This window comes from Girardinichthys multiradiatus, chromosome 12, assembly GCF_021462225.1.
Source record: "Girardinichthys multiradiatus isolate DD_20200921_A chromosome 12, DD_fGirMul_XY1, whole genome shotgun sequence".
Taxonomy (NCBI): domain Eukaryota; kingdom Metazoa; phylum Chordata; class Actinopteri; order Cyprinodontiformes; family Goodeidae; genus Girardinichthys; species Girardinichthys multiradiatus.
Window position 1 is genome coordinate 26180918 of NC_061805.1, and position 12898 is coordinate 26193815.

At 38.3% G+C, this 12898-nt stretch overlaps 1 protein-coding gene across 2 annotated transcripts in view; it reads right to left on the bottom strand.

The window, feature by feature from the left end:
- Positions 1-12898, bottom strand: part of dock8 (dedicator of cytokinesis 8) — an 86003-nt gene that overhangs the window by 54268 nt on the left and 18837 nt on the right. Inside the window, exons 2-5 of one of the 2 annotated variants that reach the window (XM_047381371.1) lie at positions 11282-11381; positions 2855-3030; positions 1420-1491; positions 1199-1307 (exon numbers count right to left, since the gene is read on the bottom strand). In XM_047381371.1, coding sequence (XP_047237327.1) covers positions 1199-1307; positions 1420-1491; positions 2855-3030; positions 11282-11381 — 457 coding nt within the window. Of the gene's footprint in view, positions 1-1198; positions 1308-1419; positions 1492-2854; positions 3031-6723; positions 6777-11281; positions 11382-12898 lie in introns of those variants that run through there. The other variant, XM_047381372.1, reaches the window with a different exon arrangement.

The following is a 12898-nucleotide window of genomic DNA, read 5'->3' on the forward strand; positions in this document are numbered from 1 at the left end:
TTTTACTCATTTAGACATAAACTGAGGATTTGCTTCATTGACAACACCAAGTAGTTCTCCTCCATTTCCTCACTGGCATCTGGTATGGGTCGAGCCCAGTTGCTTAAATGTCAAGTTCTCAATTGTTTTCAATAGTTGCTTTCTCCAATTTTTCTGCATGCGTCTCCATGGTTATGCTCATTCATTGTCCAAAATGAACCATCAGTCCTTTTTTTGAAGTTCTTCCAAACACCCTGATGATTTAAATGGGGATGCATAATTTTACCATCCAATAGGGGACGATTTCATGTTTTAAGGGATGCGTAGCAACCCTGTGGTTATCTGGCTGCAATACATTATATTTACCAACAGGAGGTTGCTCACAATCATTTTGTCATATTTCATAAGACTAACAGCCCAAACAGAGATCAGTACCACAATCAATGTAAATACGGTGTGATATAAAATCTTCTGAAATTTCTAAAAGATTAAATTAAAAGGTGAAATTTGAAATAAAAAGTTTCTATCACCCATCTTTACAATAACTCAAAATTCAATCAAGAGAATGAATCTGAAACGAAATGGTTAGTTTACGAGATAAGGTTGGGATAAAATGCCAAATGTGTGGGTGCAAAATAGCAAAGGGGAGAATTAACTTGCAAAAATAGATCAACTTGACATAATTAACATTTTTAAGAGTAAATTTCTACACCTTAACATCTAAACAAGCACACGTGAAACGGACTATGCAAAGACTGCACTATCCCTGCAATTAAATGCAGGCATGATTACCAGGCTTCATGTCTACCTGGGAAAATACTTTACAAATTCATGGAAATAGCTTACGCAAGAATGTAACTTGGTATAAAGGGGTTATTAAATGGTTTGGTCAACATGCAAATATATTTACATGCTAGGTCATGTGATAAACACAAAGCTGATGTCAGACGCTGTGATGTCTGGAATAGTCACATTGTATGGAGCCCCCTCTGCGAAACTGGAAATTTCATCATTTGACAAAAGTATATAGGCTGAAAACGTCATACAAACCCAAGTTAACGAGCCAAATCATCAAGTCCTCCAAATTTGCTTCAGAGACTAATTTGAATTAGAACAATAATAACAGGTGCTTACACAGAACATTTAGTGCTTAATCTATTTAAAAGCAGCTGAATTAAAATGTGAGACAAGGTGTGCTGTAAGTAAATAGCTTTCTTACTGGTTTGTCTTTGTTTTCTGGTTGGAAATCAGACTCAAAGATTTGTTTCTGCAGGACTTTATGCAGGCCGGCTCGCTCTGAATATGCGCTCCAGCCGTCCCCCTGGCATCTTTATATGCACAAACACAGATATCCAGGATTAACATGCGAAAAAGCACGTGATGTATGCTGTTCAGAGAAACATGCAGATCACTGGGCTGAATCAGAGTTAAAGAGTTTACCTCCTGGAGACTACAAGCCATGGCTGGGTGTAACTCCTTACACAATCTCTCACATGTGGATCTAAATCGCCTCTGAAAGGAAAAGATTGAGGACAGTAAAAAAGTACGTAGACACACAAATATGCATGCAGACACTCAGGGACAACTGAAAACCTTTAATTCTACTTCTGCAACTCATGGTCAAGGTGCAGGCAAAATATGTGCAAGACACAAATTTCAAGATAAGCAGTGACATAATACAGGGGTTGGACAATGAAACTGAAACACCTGTCATTTTAGTGTGGGAGGTTTCATGGCTAAATTGGACCAGCCTGGTAGCCAGTCTTCATTGATTGCACATAGCACCAGTAAGAGCAGAGTGTGAAGGTTCAATTAGCAGGGTAAGAGCACAGTTTTGCTCAAAATATTGAAATGCACACAACATTACGGGTGACATACCAGAGTTCAAAAGAGGACAAATTGTTGGTGCACGTCTTGCTGGTGCATCTGTGACCAAGACAGCAAGTCTTTGTGATGTATCAAGAGCCACGGTATCCATGGTAATGTCAGCATACCACCATGAAGGACGAACCACATCCAACAGGATTAACTGTGGACGCAAGAGGAAGCTGTCTGAAAGGGAGGTTCGGGTGCTAACCCGGATTGTATCCAAAAAACATAAAACCACGGCTGCCCAAATCACGGCAGAATTAAATGTGCACCTCAACTCTCCTGTTTCCACCAGAACTGTCCGTCGGGAGCTCCACAGGGTCAATATACACGGCCGGGCTGCTATAGCCAAACCTTTGGTCACTCATGCCAATGCCAAACGTCGGTTTCAATGGTGCAAGGAGCGCAAATCTTGGGCTGTGGACAATGTGAAACATGTATTGTTCTCTGATGAGTCCACCTTTACTGTTTTCCCCACATCCAGGAGAGTTACGGTGTGGAGAAGCCCCAAAGAAGCGTACCACCCAGTCTGTTGCATGCCCAGAGTGAAGCATGGGGGTGGATCAGTGGATGGTGAAGTTGAACATCTCCCATGGCCTGCACAGTCACCAGATCTAAATATTATTGAGCCACTTTGGGGTGTTTTGGAGGAGCGAGTCAGGAAACGTTTTCCTCCACCAGTATAACGTAGTGACCTGGCCACTATCCTGCAAGAAGAATGGCTTAAAATCCCTCTGACCACTGTGCAGGACTTGTATATGTCATTCCCAAGACGAATTGATGCTGTATTGGCCGCAAAAGGAGGTCCTACACCATACTAATAAATTATTGTGGTCTAAAACCAGGTGTTTCAGTTTCATTGTCCAACCCCTGTAGTTTCAGAATCAAAGAAGGCATTCAGATAAAATTCTTGTGTCTTAAAGTATTTCTCTATATAATTCTGAAAGTGTGTGGCTATTATTTAAATGTTTCCATGTTGCTTGATGTTTTCTGGCCCATAACCCACCCATCCTCTGGGACAGGGTGCCGGATGGTACGTCGCTCCCTCTCCACCTGCTCCACCTTCAGGTCATCGTCAGGGAAGTCCCCAACTTCTTGCATCAGAGCAGAGTCTTCACTTCTTAACTGTAACATTAGGAACTGCTCCAGGTCCAAGGGCTCCACTGCGTCATATGTCGGAGGCTGAAGAATCCAGAAGGTATGGAGACAAAGGTTGAGTTTATATATAAATGACAAATGTTTTAAATAAGCTCAGAAGGTCCACATCCGAGGAGAAATGTTGAATTATTTACCCAAATGCTAATATATTTAAAAGCATTTACTAAACATTACAGGCTACAATAACTCTAAATACACTTGGTCTGTACCTCTAGCCATATATATATATATATATATATATATATATATATATATATATATATATATATATATATATATATATATATATATATCAGGGGTGCGAATCCCCTTATTTGGACCCCTGAAATGTCCTATATTATAAATTAAACGTAGGCAATTAGTAACTTGCAATAAATTCCTGTCTTGTTGGGGTCTACTTATGAGGCGAAACACAGGCCCATTTCTCTTACCACTCTTCAAAATAGGAAAGACAAGAGAGCATGTCATTTATATAAGACAAATCATAAGTCAGGAAAAGGCTACAAGAAAATAGCTACTTGCTAAACCTGTCTATATCTACACAGTCAAAGCAATACTTAAAACAGTAAAACAACTTTAACTGTGATGAATAAAATTCATTATAATTTATCTTGCAATCACGAACAGTGAGAAGATGGTAAGAGAGGAGGGTAAAACCTCTTAAAGAACCTGCAACAAAAAGTAGTATCTTAGGGTCTTTAAGTCTCAAGAATCCTTTATTGTTCTTGTATTGTGTTTATACATAACAAATTTTCATTGGGTAAGGCCGTCATAGGAGGCACACATCAGAAGAAGGCACTTAAATCACCCTATTTTTCCATAACAATCATTTTCATTTTCAACTTTAAATTGGAACAGTTTGGCATGCATGTGTTATGGTCCCTTGACTTTGATACACTTAAATAAAATACAGTTCCACAATTTTACCTTCAGAAGACACCTGATTAGTAAATAAGAGTCCACCTGTGCAACTTAATCTCAACGTAAACACACCTGTTCTGTGAAGACCTCAGAGGTTTGTTTAGAGGATGAACAAAAAACATCATGAAGACAAAGAAACAGGTCAAAGTTAAAGTTGTGGAGAGATTTAAAGCAGGGTTATGGTGTAAAACAATATCTGAAGCTTTGAACATTTTCAGTGAGCGATGCTTTAACTAAAGCTAAAAGAGAATTGCATTTCTGGAAAATAGAGCTGGATGATATATCAAATTGCAATCATCATTACAATGTCATAGTTTCCAGTTTTGCAATTGAAAAAGACTGCATGCTATATTTAAGTGACATTCATTCTGCATGCCATTATTATTTTTGTCATTTGAATGCAACTTCAGCTACCTTAAAAGCCCACAAATTATATTGATCTTAATAAACAAGTCCTTGGTTTACAGAGTGGTGGAAACAGAGAAGAGAGAAGCAAATGCTGATTAATGGCAATTGAGATCGCCATGGCAACATTACTACAAGAAAACATTGGGGACATGGGCATTCAAATAAACTGACAAGCTAGGCAGAGAAATAGTTAATCAGAGAAGAGGCCATTGTGACTCTAGAGGAGTTGCAGGGATCCACAGCCAAGGTGTGAGTATCTGTTTACGGGGGAAACGATTAGTCATGCCCTCTACAAATTTGGCCTTCAAGTAATTGTGGCAGAAGAAAGCAATTGTTGAATGAAAAATGCTATATGTGGTGGAACACACCACAACCTTCACTGTGAAACTTAATGGTGGCACCATCATGCAGTGGACATTATTTTCTTCAGCAAGGCCAGTTGAGAGGATGATCATGGGAGTTAAATACAGGACAATCCTGGAAGAAAACCAATTAAAGAAAGCGAAAAAAAAAAAAAAAAACTGGGACAATGGTTAACCTGGAGTTGTAAAAAGTTGGACTAAATGCAAATATACACCACAATTTCTATATCTTTATCAATAAAAACATGTATAATTTTCTTCCAGCTCTATAGTTACACACTACTTTGTGTTGCTCTAATACACAAAATACCAACAAAATATATTGAAGTTGGTGGTTGTAATCTGTCAAAACATGAAAAAGGTTTAGTTTATATAAATACAGTACTATTGCAATGCACCAAGAACAGTGCTTAAAATGTTTTTGAAAAAAGAAAAGAAACTGTAATAAAAGCAGGACCAAACATGTTGAATCCTGATTTTTTTTTCTAATAGCTCATACCTGTCTAGGAGCAAAAGACACTAGCACAGACATAAATAGCAACTGGAGCAAACTGACTCCTAATAGACGCCTGGGCCTTTCTACTCATGGTAAACCTATTTTTAGACAAAGAAAATCTAAAATCCTACACTCTGCTCAGGGCAGATCAAAGGGAAATCTATAATGATCTCCACGTATGGCCAAAACGGTGAGTCCTGCATATAGTTAACATAATCAATGCACACTTTAACAAATCTCCAAGATGGATTGTGAAGATTTTATCATTAAGAAAATGATGTGTGCAAATGATTAGAAAGGACGGAGTAGTCAGGCTTAGCTGGTTATGCTAGTAAAAAGAGGAAGCAGCAGGGTGCAGGTGTCTAAGAAAAGTAATAGCAAACTAGGCAGATTTCCAATCTGTTAACAGGCTGCAGAAACAGACAGCTTACAGACATATATAATAATGTCCTTCTGAAATTTTAAAAATAGTTTACATACGCAATGCAAAAACGGAGAATCTGCTTGCATATGAATATTTAGAGTAGCTTTCAAAGATTATCTAAGCTTTTAATCATCCTCATGCTCCTACATGGGCTTAGCAAAGAGGGGTTTTTTTCAGTATGGGGTTGTGGGGAGAGTAGAGGTACTACTGCAAATGCCATGCACACTCATGAGCAGTATGTGTACAGAGGAGGGGTGGGGAAATCAGCAACGACATATTTCGTTGTTATACGCAGCTCCTACAGACAGAGCAAATTCCATCTGCCAACGGACATGTTATTACACATCCTGAAGTGCATTTTTTTGCACAACTAATCACACGAGCACCTTTGCAAGTAAGCAACAAAATATTAGAAACAAAAACACCCTATGCAGCATGAAATCACATACACAGGTGAATCACCTGGATTCTACACAGATGGTGTGAACCTCTACCAAATCCCAAATTTGGCAGTCTGACTCAGAGCTGAAGCAATCAGCTTAGCAAAGCCTCTTTCTATTTTTGGGAAGAGCATGAACCCAAAAAATAAATAAATGCAAATGCATGCATGCTTCTGATCTGTGTGCGGTGCTCTGCAGAGTTAAAAGAGGGGAGAGTGGGAAACTCCTCAAGTATTCAATCAGCTCTTAATGATGATGATTATATTTAAAGCAGAGCAGAAAGATAATATGCACTGCAAAATTACATTTGCTTCATTATTAAGATTAAAAAGAAAGATTGCTACAAGATTTAACACAATAAATTCTCTGATTTAAATATTTTAGGTAAACATCTGATATGATTCTTCAAAAAACGGATAAATCGCCCAACACTTTGCTGTTTTAATGCAACATTCAACTCAATTCAAATATTAATCCCAAGGGGAAATTAAATGTTGTAGCTCATGTGAAGCCGGATGAAACTACAAACACTACAGAAACTCCAGACAAGCAGCATTTTGAAAATGTACAGCCAAAATTAACCTGACCACAGACATACAAGCATATTAACCTCATTTATAGTCCTAGTTAGTACCTGCACGGCTCAAACAGCTCTCTTAGACTTACCCTGCTCACAACTGAAAAGTGCCACCATAAAGAGGAAGTGTACAAAATGGCGCAGTCCGGATATGGGAACCTGTACTACTGTTCGTTTCTACTGGCGCTGATTGCTTTTAACTGAAACTGAACCTCAGGCCAGTATACACATCCTCTTTAAATTCATCTTTTTATTCCTAGATGATGAAAACTACAAAAATCTGTGTTGAAACAGTCAACATCAGGACAAGTTGGAGCAGAAGATGGCAGCACCTGTTTACATTTAACTTAAATTCAGCCTAAAAACTTGAACAAGCTTTGAAACCACAGACGTTGGGAAGGAAGTGACATCACTGTGGCGCCCCGTCAAACAACCAGCGTTTCAACACAGGAACAGATTGCACAGGCGCACAAACATGAACATCACACAAAATCTTGCAAAGCTTTTCGTAGAATCTCATTTTTGCAACAAAACTAAATTAACGTTCAACCAGAATTCAAAGCACAACTGCAACAGCGAATATAGAAAATATCCCTCTCATCCCTGAGCTTTCACTGCTGAATAACAACAAAACTGCCATCCCAGAGATTATAGCATTAAAACCTCTCTCCTGCATGCCAAATCCAGACATATTAAACATTTGTTGGCCCTCTATAAGCTGCAAGGTAAACATCCACATCCAGTGCCTGTCAGCAGCCAAGGCGCTGACCCATTTCCCAAGCAGGTTACAGATTAACAGTCCTGGATGCCAGCAGGTGGATGGGGAGGTGTGGGATGAATGGCCCAAGTACTCATACTGAAACCATGTCAGCTGAGAAGCTCAAGGATCAAAACTGGGGAAGTATAACAGGGTTTCAGCTAAGTCACGCTACAGATATGTCAGGAGACTTAGCACTTAAGAGCTTTAGTAAACTTTTGAGTGACAAAAATATGGAGCAGTGGAGCAGGATGAAATGAGAAGGAAAAGCCAGGGGGAAAAAAAAGAAGGAAGTGGAAGATTAAAAGCTGGAAGGCAGAAACAGGAATTCAAGGGGTGGCACAGAAAGACTTAAAGCGTAGTGCGGGAACCAATCCCTGTACAGGATTAGGCTACATCATTCTGTCTGTTTGCTTAGAAGAGAAAGAACCTGCTGTGCTCCAACCTGTAGTGATACTATTCATTCTTCGGCAGAAAGAGATCCAGAGTTTTTTCAAATCATGTTTAGGAAAAGCTTTTATTTTTAATCCAGGTCCATCTCAATGAATATCAATAATATCAAAATGTTCATATATAATATCAATAACTGATTTTAAAAACTGAAAGATGTTTGATACAGAAATACAGATTACACCAACTCAATATTTGGCTGGGGCTCCTTTGGCATGAATTACTCCATTAATGCAGCGTGGTATGCTAAGGTGTTAAGGAAGCCCAGGTTGCTTTAATAACAGCCATCAGCTCATCTGAATTGTTGGGTCCGGTCTCTCATCCTCCTCCTGACAATACCCCAAAGGTTGCCTATGGGTTTTAGGTCAGACAGGTTTGCTGGTCAATCAAGCACAGTAATACTATGGTCACTTAGAGAAAGTATTAGTACTTTTGGCAGTGTGGGCAGGTGCCAGATCCTGTCGGAAAATATGAAAATTAACATCCACATTAAGTTCTCCAGCAGAGGGAAAAATGAAGTGCTTGGAACCTTACTGCTGCGCTGAATTTGGACTTGAGAAGATGCAGCTGACCAACACCAGTAGATTCAAACCATCAGGTAATACAAAATATTCACACCGGACCTTTAGCAGCTTGAATTCTGTCACTTTCTGATGTTTTGCTCTTGGATAAAAGCTAAATTTGCCCTAATGTAAAAAAAAAACAAAAAAAAAAGGATTTTGAATCACTGAGCAACAGTCATTTCCTTCTTGTTTTTAGCCAAGGCTTTACCCCTCTGATGTCTCTGGAGTGGTTTAAAGCAAGGGAAACAACAAGGTGGTTCATGCATTAGATACAGGTCCTTCTCAAACAATTAGCATATTGTGATAAAGTTCATTATTTTCTATAATGTAATGATGAAAATTTAACATTCATATATTTTAGATTCATTGCACACTAACTGAAATATTTCAAGTCTTTTATTGTCTTAATACGGATGATTTTGGCATACAGCTCATGAAAACCCAAAATTCCTATCTCACAAAATTAGCATATTTCATCCGACCAATAAAAGAAAAGTGTTTTTAATAAAAAAAACGTCAACCTTCAAATAATCATGTACAGTTTTGCACTCAATACTTGGTTGGGAATCCTTTGGCAGAAATGACTGCTTCAATGCGGCGTGGCATGGAGGCAATCAGCCTGTGGCACTGCTGAGGTCTTATGGAGGCCCAGGATGCTTCGATAGCGGCCTTTAGCTCATCCAGAGTGTTGGGTCTTGAGTCTCTCAATGTTCTCTTCACAATATCCCACAGATTCTCTATGGGGTTCAGGTCAGAAGAGTTGGCAGGCCAATTGAGCACAGTGATACCATGGTCAGTAAACCATTTACCAGTGGTTTTGGCACTGTGAGCAGGTGCCAGGTCGTGCTGAAAAATTAAATCTTCATCTCCATAAAGCTTTTCAGCAGATGGAAGCAAGAAGTGCTCCAAAATCTCCTGATAGCTAGCTACATTGACCCTGCCCTTGATAAAACACAGTGGACCAACACCAGCAGCTGACACGGCACCCCAGACCATCACTGACTGTGGGTACTTGACACTGGACTTCTGGCATTTTGGCATTTCCTTCTCCCCAGTCTTCCTCCAGACTCTGGCACCTTGATTTCCGAATGACATGCAGAATTTGCTTTCATCCGAAAAAAGTACTTTGGACCACTGAGCAACAGTCCAGTGCTGCTTCTCTGTAGCCCAGGACTGGGGAATGTGGCACCTGTAGCCCATTTCCTGCACACGCCTGTGCACGGTGGCTCTGGATGTTTCTACTCCAGACTCAGTCCACTGCTTCCGCAGGTCCCCCAAGGTCTGGAATCGGCACTTCTCCACAATCTTCCTCAGGGTCCGGTCACCTCTTCTCGTTGTGCAGCGTTTTCTGCAACACTTTTTCCTTCCCACAGACTTCCCACTGAGGTGCCTTGATACAGCACTCTGGGAACAGCCTATTCGTTCAGAAATTTCTTTCTGTGTCTTACCCTCTTGCTTGAGGGTGTCAATAGTGGCCTTCTGGACAGCAGTCAGGTCGGCAGTCTTACCCATGATTGGGGTTTGGAGTGATGAACCAGGCTGGGAGTTTTAAAGGCCTCAGGAATTTTTTGCAGGTGTTTAGAGTTAACTCGTTGATTCAGATGATTAGGTTCATAGCTCGTTTAGAGACCCTTTTAATGATATGCTAATTTTGTGAGATAGGAATTTTGGGTTTTCATGAGCTGTATGCCACAATCATCCGTATTAAGACAATGAAAGACCTGAAATATTTCCGTTAGTGTGCAATGAATCTAAAATAGATGAATGTTAAATTTTCATCATGACATTATGGAAAATAATGAACTTTATCACAATATGCTAATATTTTGAGAAGGACCTGTACATCTGTGTGTGGTGGCTCTCGAAGCTCTGACTCCAGCTGCAAATCACCTTGTGAATCTCCCCAGAACTCTTGGTTGAGCTTTGCTTCACAATCCCCCCAAGGCTGCAGTTTCTGGACCGTTTTCTAGCACATCCGTTCTTTCATTACACTTTCCATTGACTTGTTTGGATATAGCTCTGTGAACAGCCAGCTTCTTTAGCAAGAGCTATTTTGTGGCTTCTGAAGAGTGTTAGTAGTTGTCTGCTGAACAACAGACGAGTTTACCTCATGACTGCGTAGGCCATAACATGGCCTTAAAAAAGCATTTTTGTATTAAAATCATTTTTGTTTTATTGGTATTATTAAATATTCTAACTTCTGAGAAACACAATTTGTGGGTATTCATTAGCTTTAAGCCATAAACATAAGAATGAACAATAATAAACAGTTAAAACATATCACTCGGTTTTTGATGAATCCTTTTAATATGTGAGTTTTACATTTTGACTTGAATTACTGAAATACATTAACGTTTTGATGATATTGTATTTTTATTCAACACACCTGTATATTCTCATCTACCATGATGATGCGTGCAGCCTACTTTGCTAAGACATTTCCTTGTTTTGTTGCAGATTTTTTAGGACTTAAGTGTAATCGCTGAGACTAGACACTGAACTGAGTCAGACTTTTTCCAGGCTAATGACAGTAAAGAGTGAGGATGATATGATTACAAACACTAAAGCTGCTAAGAGTGCTGCATTAGTGGAACAATTTCTGCAAACCTTTACAATATTACAGGAGATTATAGGCATGTTTTAATGTGTTGATTCTTGCACTTCATATAAAATAGATGGAATAGCAATAGAAAACATCAGCGAAAGATCATATTTAATGCTTTGATTTCTTTTTATTCACTTACATTTGTCATTGCTACCTCAGAATTGGATATATCAAAGCACATATTTTAATGATGATGTGGGATATTACCTCCAAAACAAACATGTCTGAAGTAAAAACACTAATGTATTCTTTTACTAAAGAAGGAAACTCACCACACAGATGTAGGATGTGGGTGAAGAATTAGAGTTGGATCGGCTGTGATACAAGCCATAGTTTCCACTGAAGTTTCGTCTGATCTCTGCAGAAGAGTGCCTGGAACAAAAATTATAAACATATATTTTTAAAGGTTTTGTGATCTTAAGGTAGTAAAAAAGGAAACTGGCATAATCTATTTGTCCTATAGATGCACCGAGAAATTGACTTGCGATTGGAACTGGAAGATCTGACTCTTGACCATCACTGGTTGTTGATCAGTCGATCAATCAGTTAGACACTAAACATCTGATCTTTATCCGATCAGCAAACGCACCACGCCATTGTTATCAATGCTCCAGGTTGCATTGACAATGACACCCACTGGTTTGGAAGTCTGCATAAAGAATAAAGACTTTCAACATCTGTGAAGTGTTTGAAAATAAGTTAGAGGAAGCAACAAAAAGGATAAGAAGCTTCTACAAAAGGAAATTATATATATATATATTATTATTTTTTTTTTTTTACAGAGCTGTCAGCTGTTCATTCAGGCTACCACAAAATGGAGCTACATGTCAGCAGATAACAGAAAGCAGACTGTTTTCAGTAATATTGCTCTGTTTTATCTACTGGGAGAGACCAATTGTGTCATTGTACAAGATGCACTATGAAATGTTAGCAGTCTTTTGGAATTTTTTTTAACTAAGGTAAGTGTCTACAGGGAAAACATACAGAAACTGTGGTTAGTAATTCTAACTATACTAATTGTGCTAATCACTACTGTAGGATGCTAAAGATAGGATTGCCACATGACCCTTAAAATACGGAATCATTTTGTATTTGACAAGTGAATTTGGAATCCCATTTTGAATTGAACCGGGAAAGGTTTTTCCATGACTATTTAATTTCCAAATTTCTTATGGTAAGTATGGTATCTTTAATAACTTTAGTGACTCACACTATATATTGTCTTTTCAAGATTATTAATGTTAAAATCAAAACCATCACTATTTATTGCAGAAATAAAATTTAACTCCCTTGAGAATTATTATAATCAGTATTTTAATTATTATGACATTTAATGTCCTCTTATTGAATACTGTGAATTTTGAACATCTACATATTATCTAATGGTACTCCTTTATTTTTCTGCTTGAAATGTGGTAACCTTCACTAAAGAATCTAAAATGTCAACCTTGTAATATTAGTGAAATTTTGTTAAACTGCAGAGCTGTGTAAAACAAACTGCTCTCTCTTACACACAGTGTCATGTTGCCTCAGGTGCCAATATAAATAATTAGGGATCAATCAATCAAAGGCTTCTTAAGTCTCCTTTAGTGTTAATGAATTATTAAAAAGTAAAACACAAAACAGCAAATCTGAGCTTTTTCCCTCTAAAACATGACATTGAAAACAGTTATTATTCAGACATTGTCTTGTAGAAAAACATTGCATATTATGTGATAAGATGCATGTTAGATTTTCAAGTGTGCAAAAACAAGGAAATATTAGTGAGCTATAATCTGCCATGTAGTCCCTTAATCTGGAGAATATTACCGAATTTCTAAATTTGCCGTGATGAAAAAATAAAGGGTATTATTTCTTATATTTTATTCATTTTTTATATTTTATTGTAG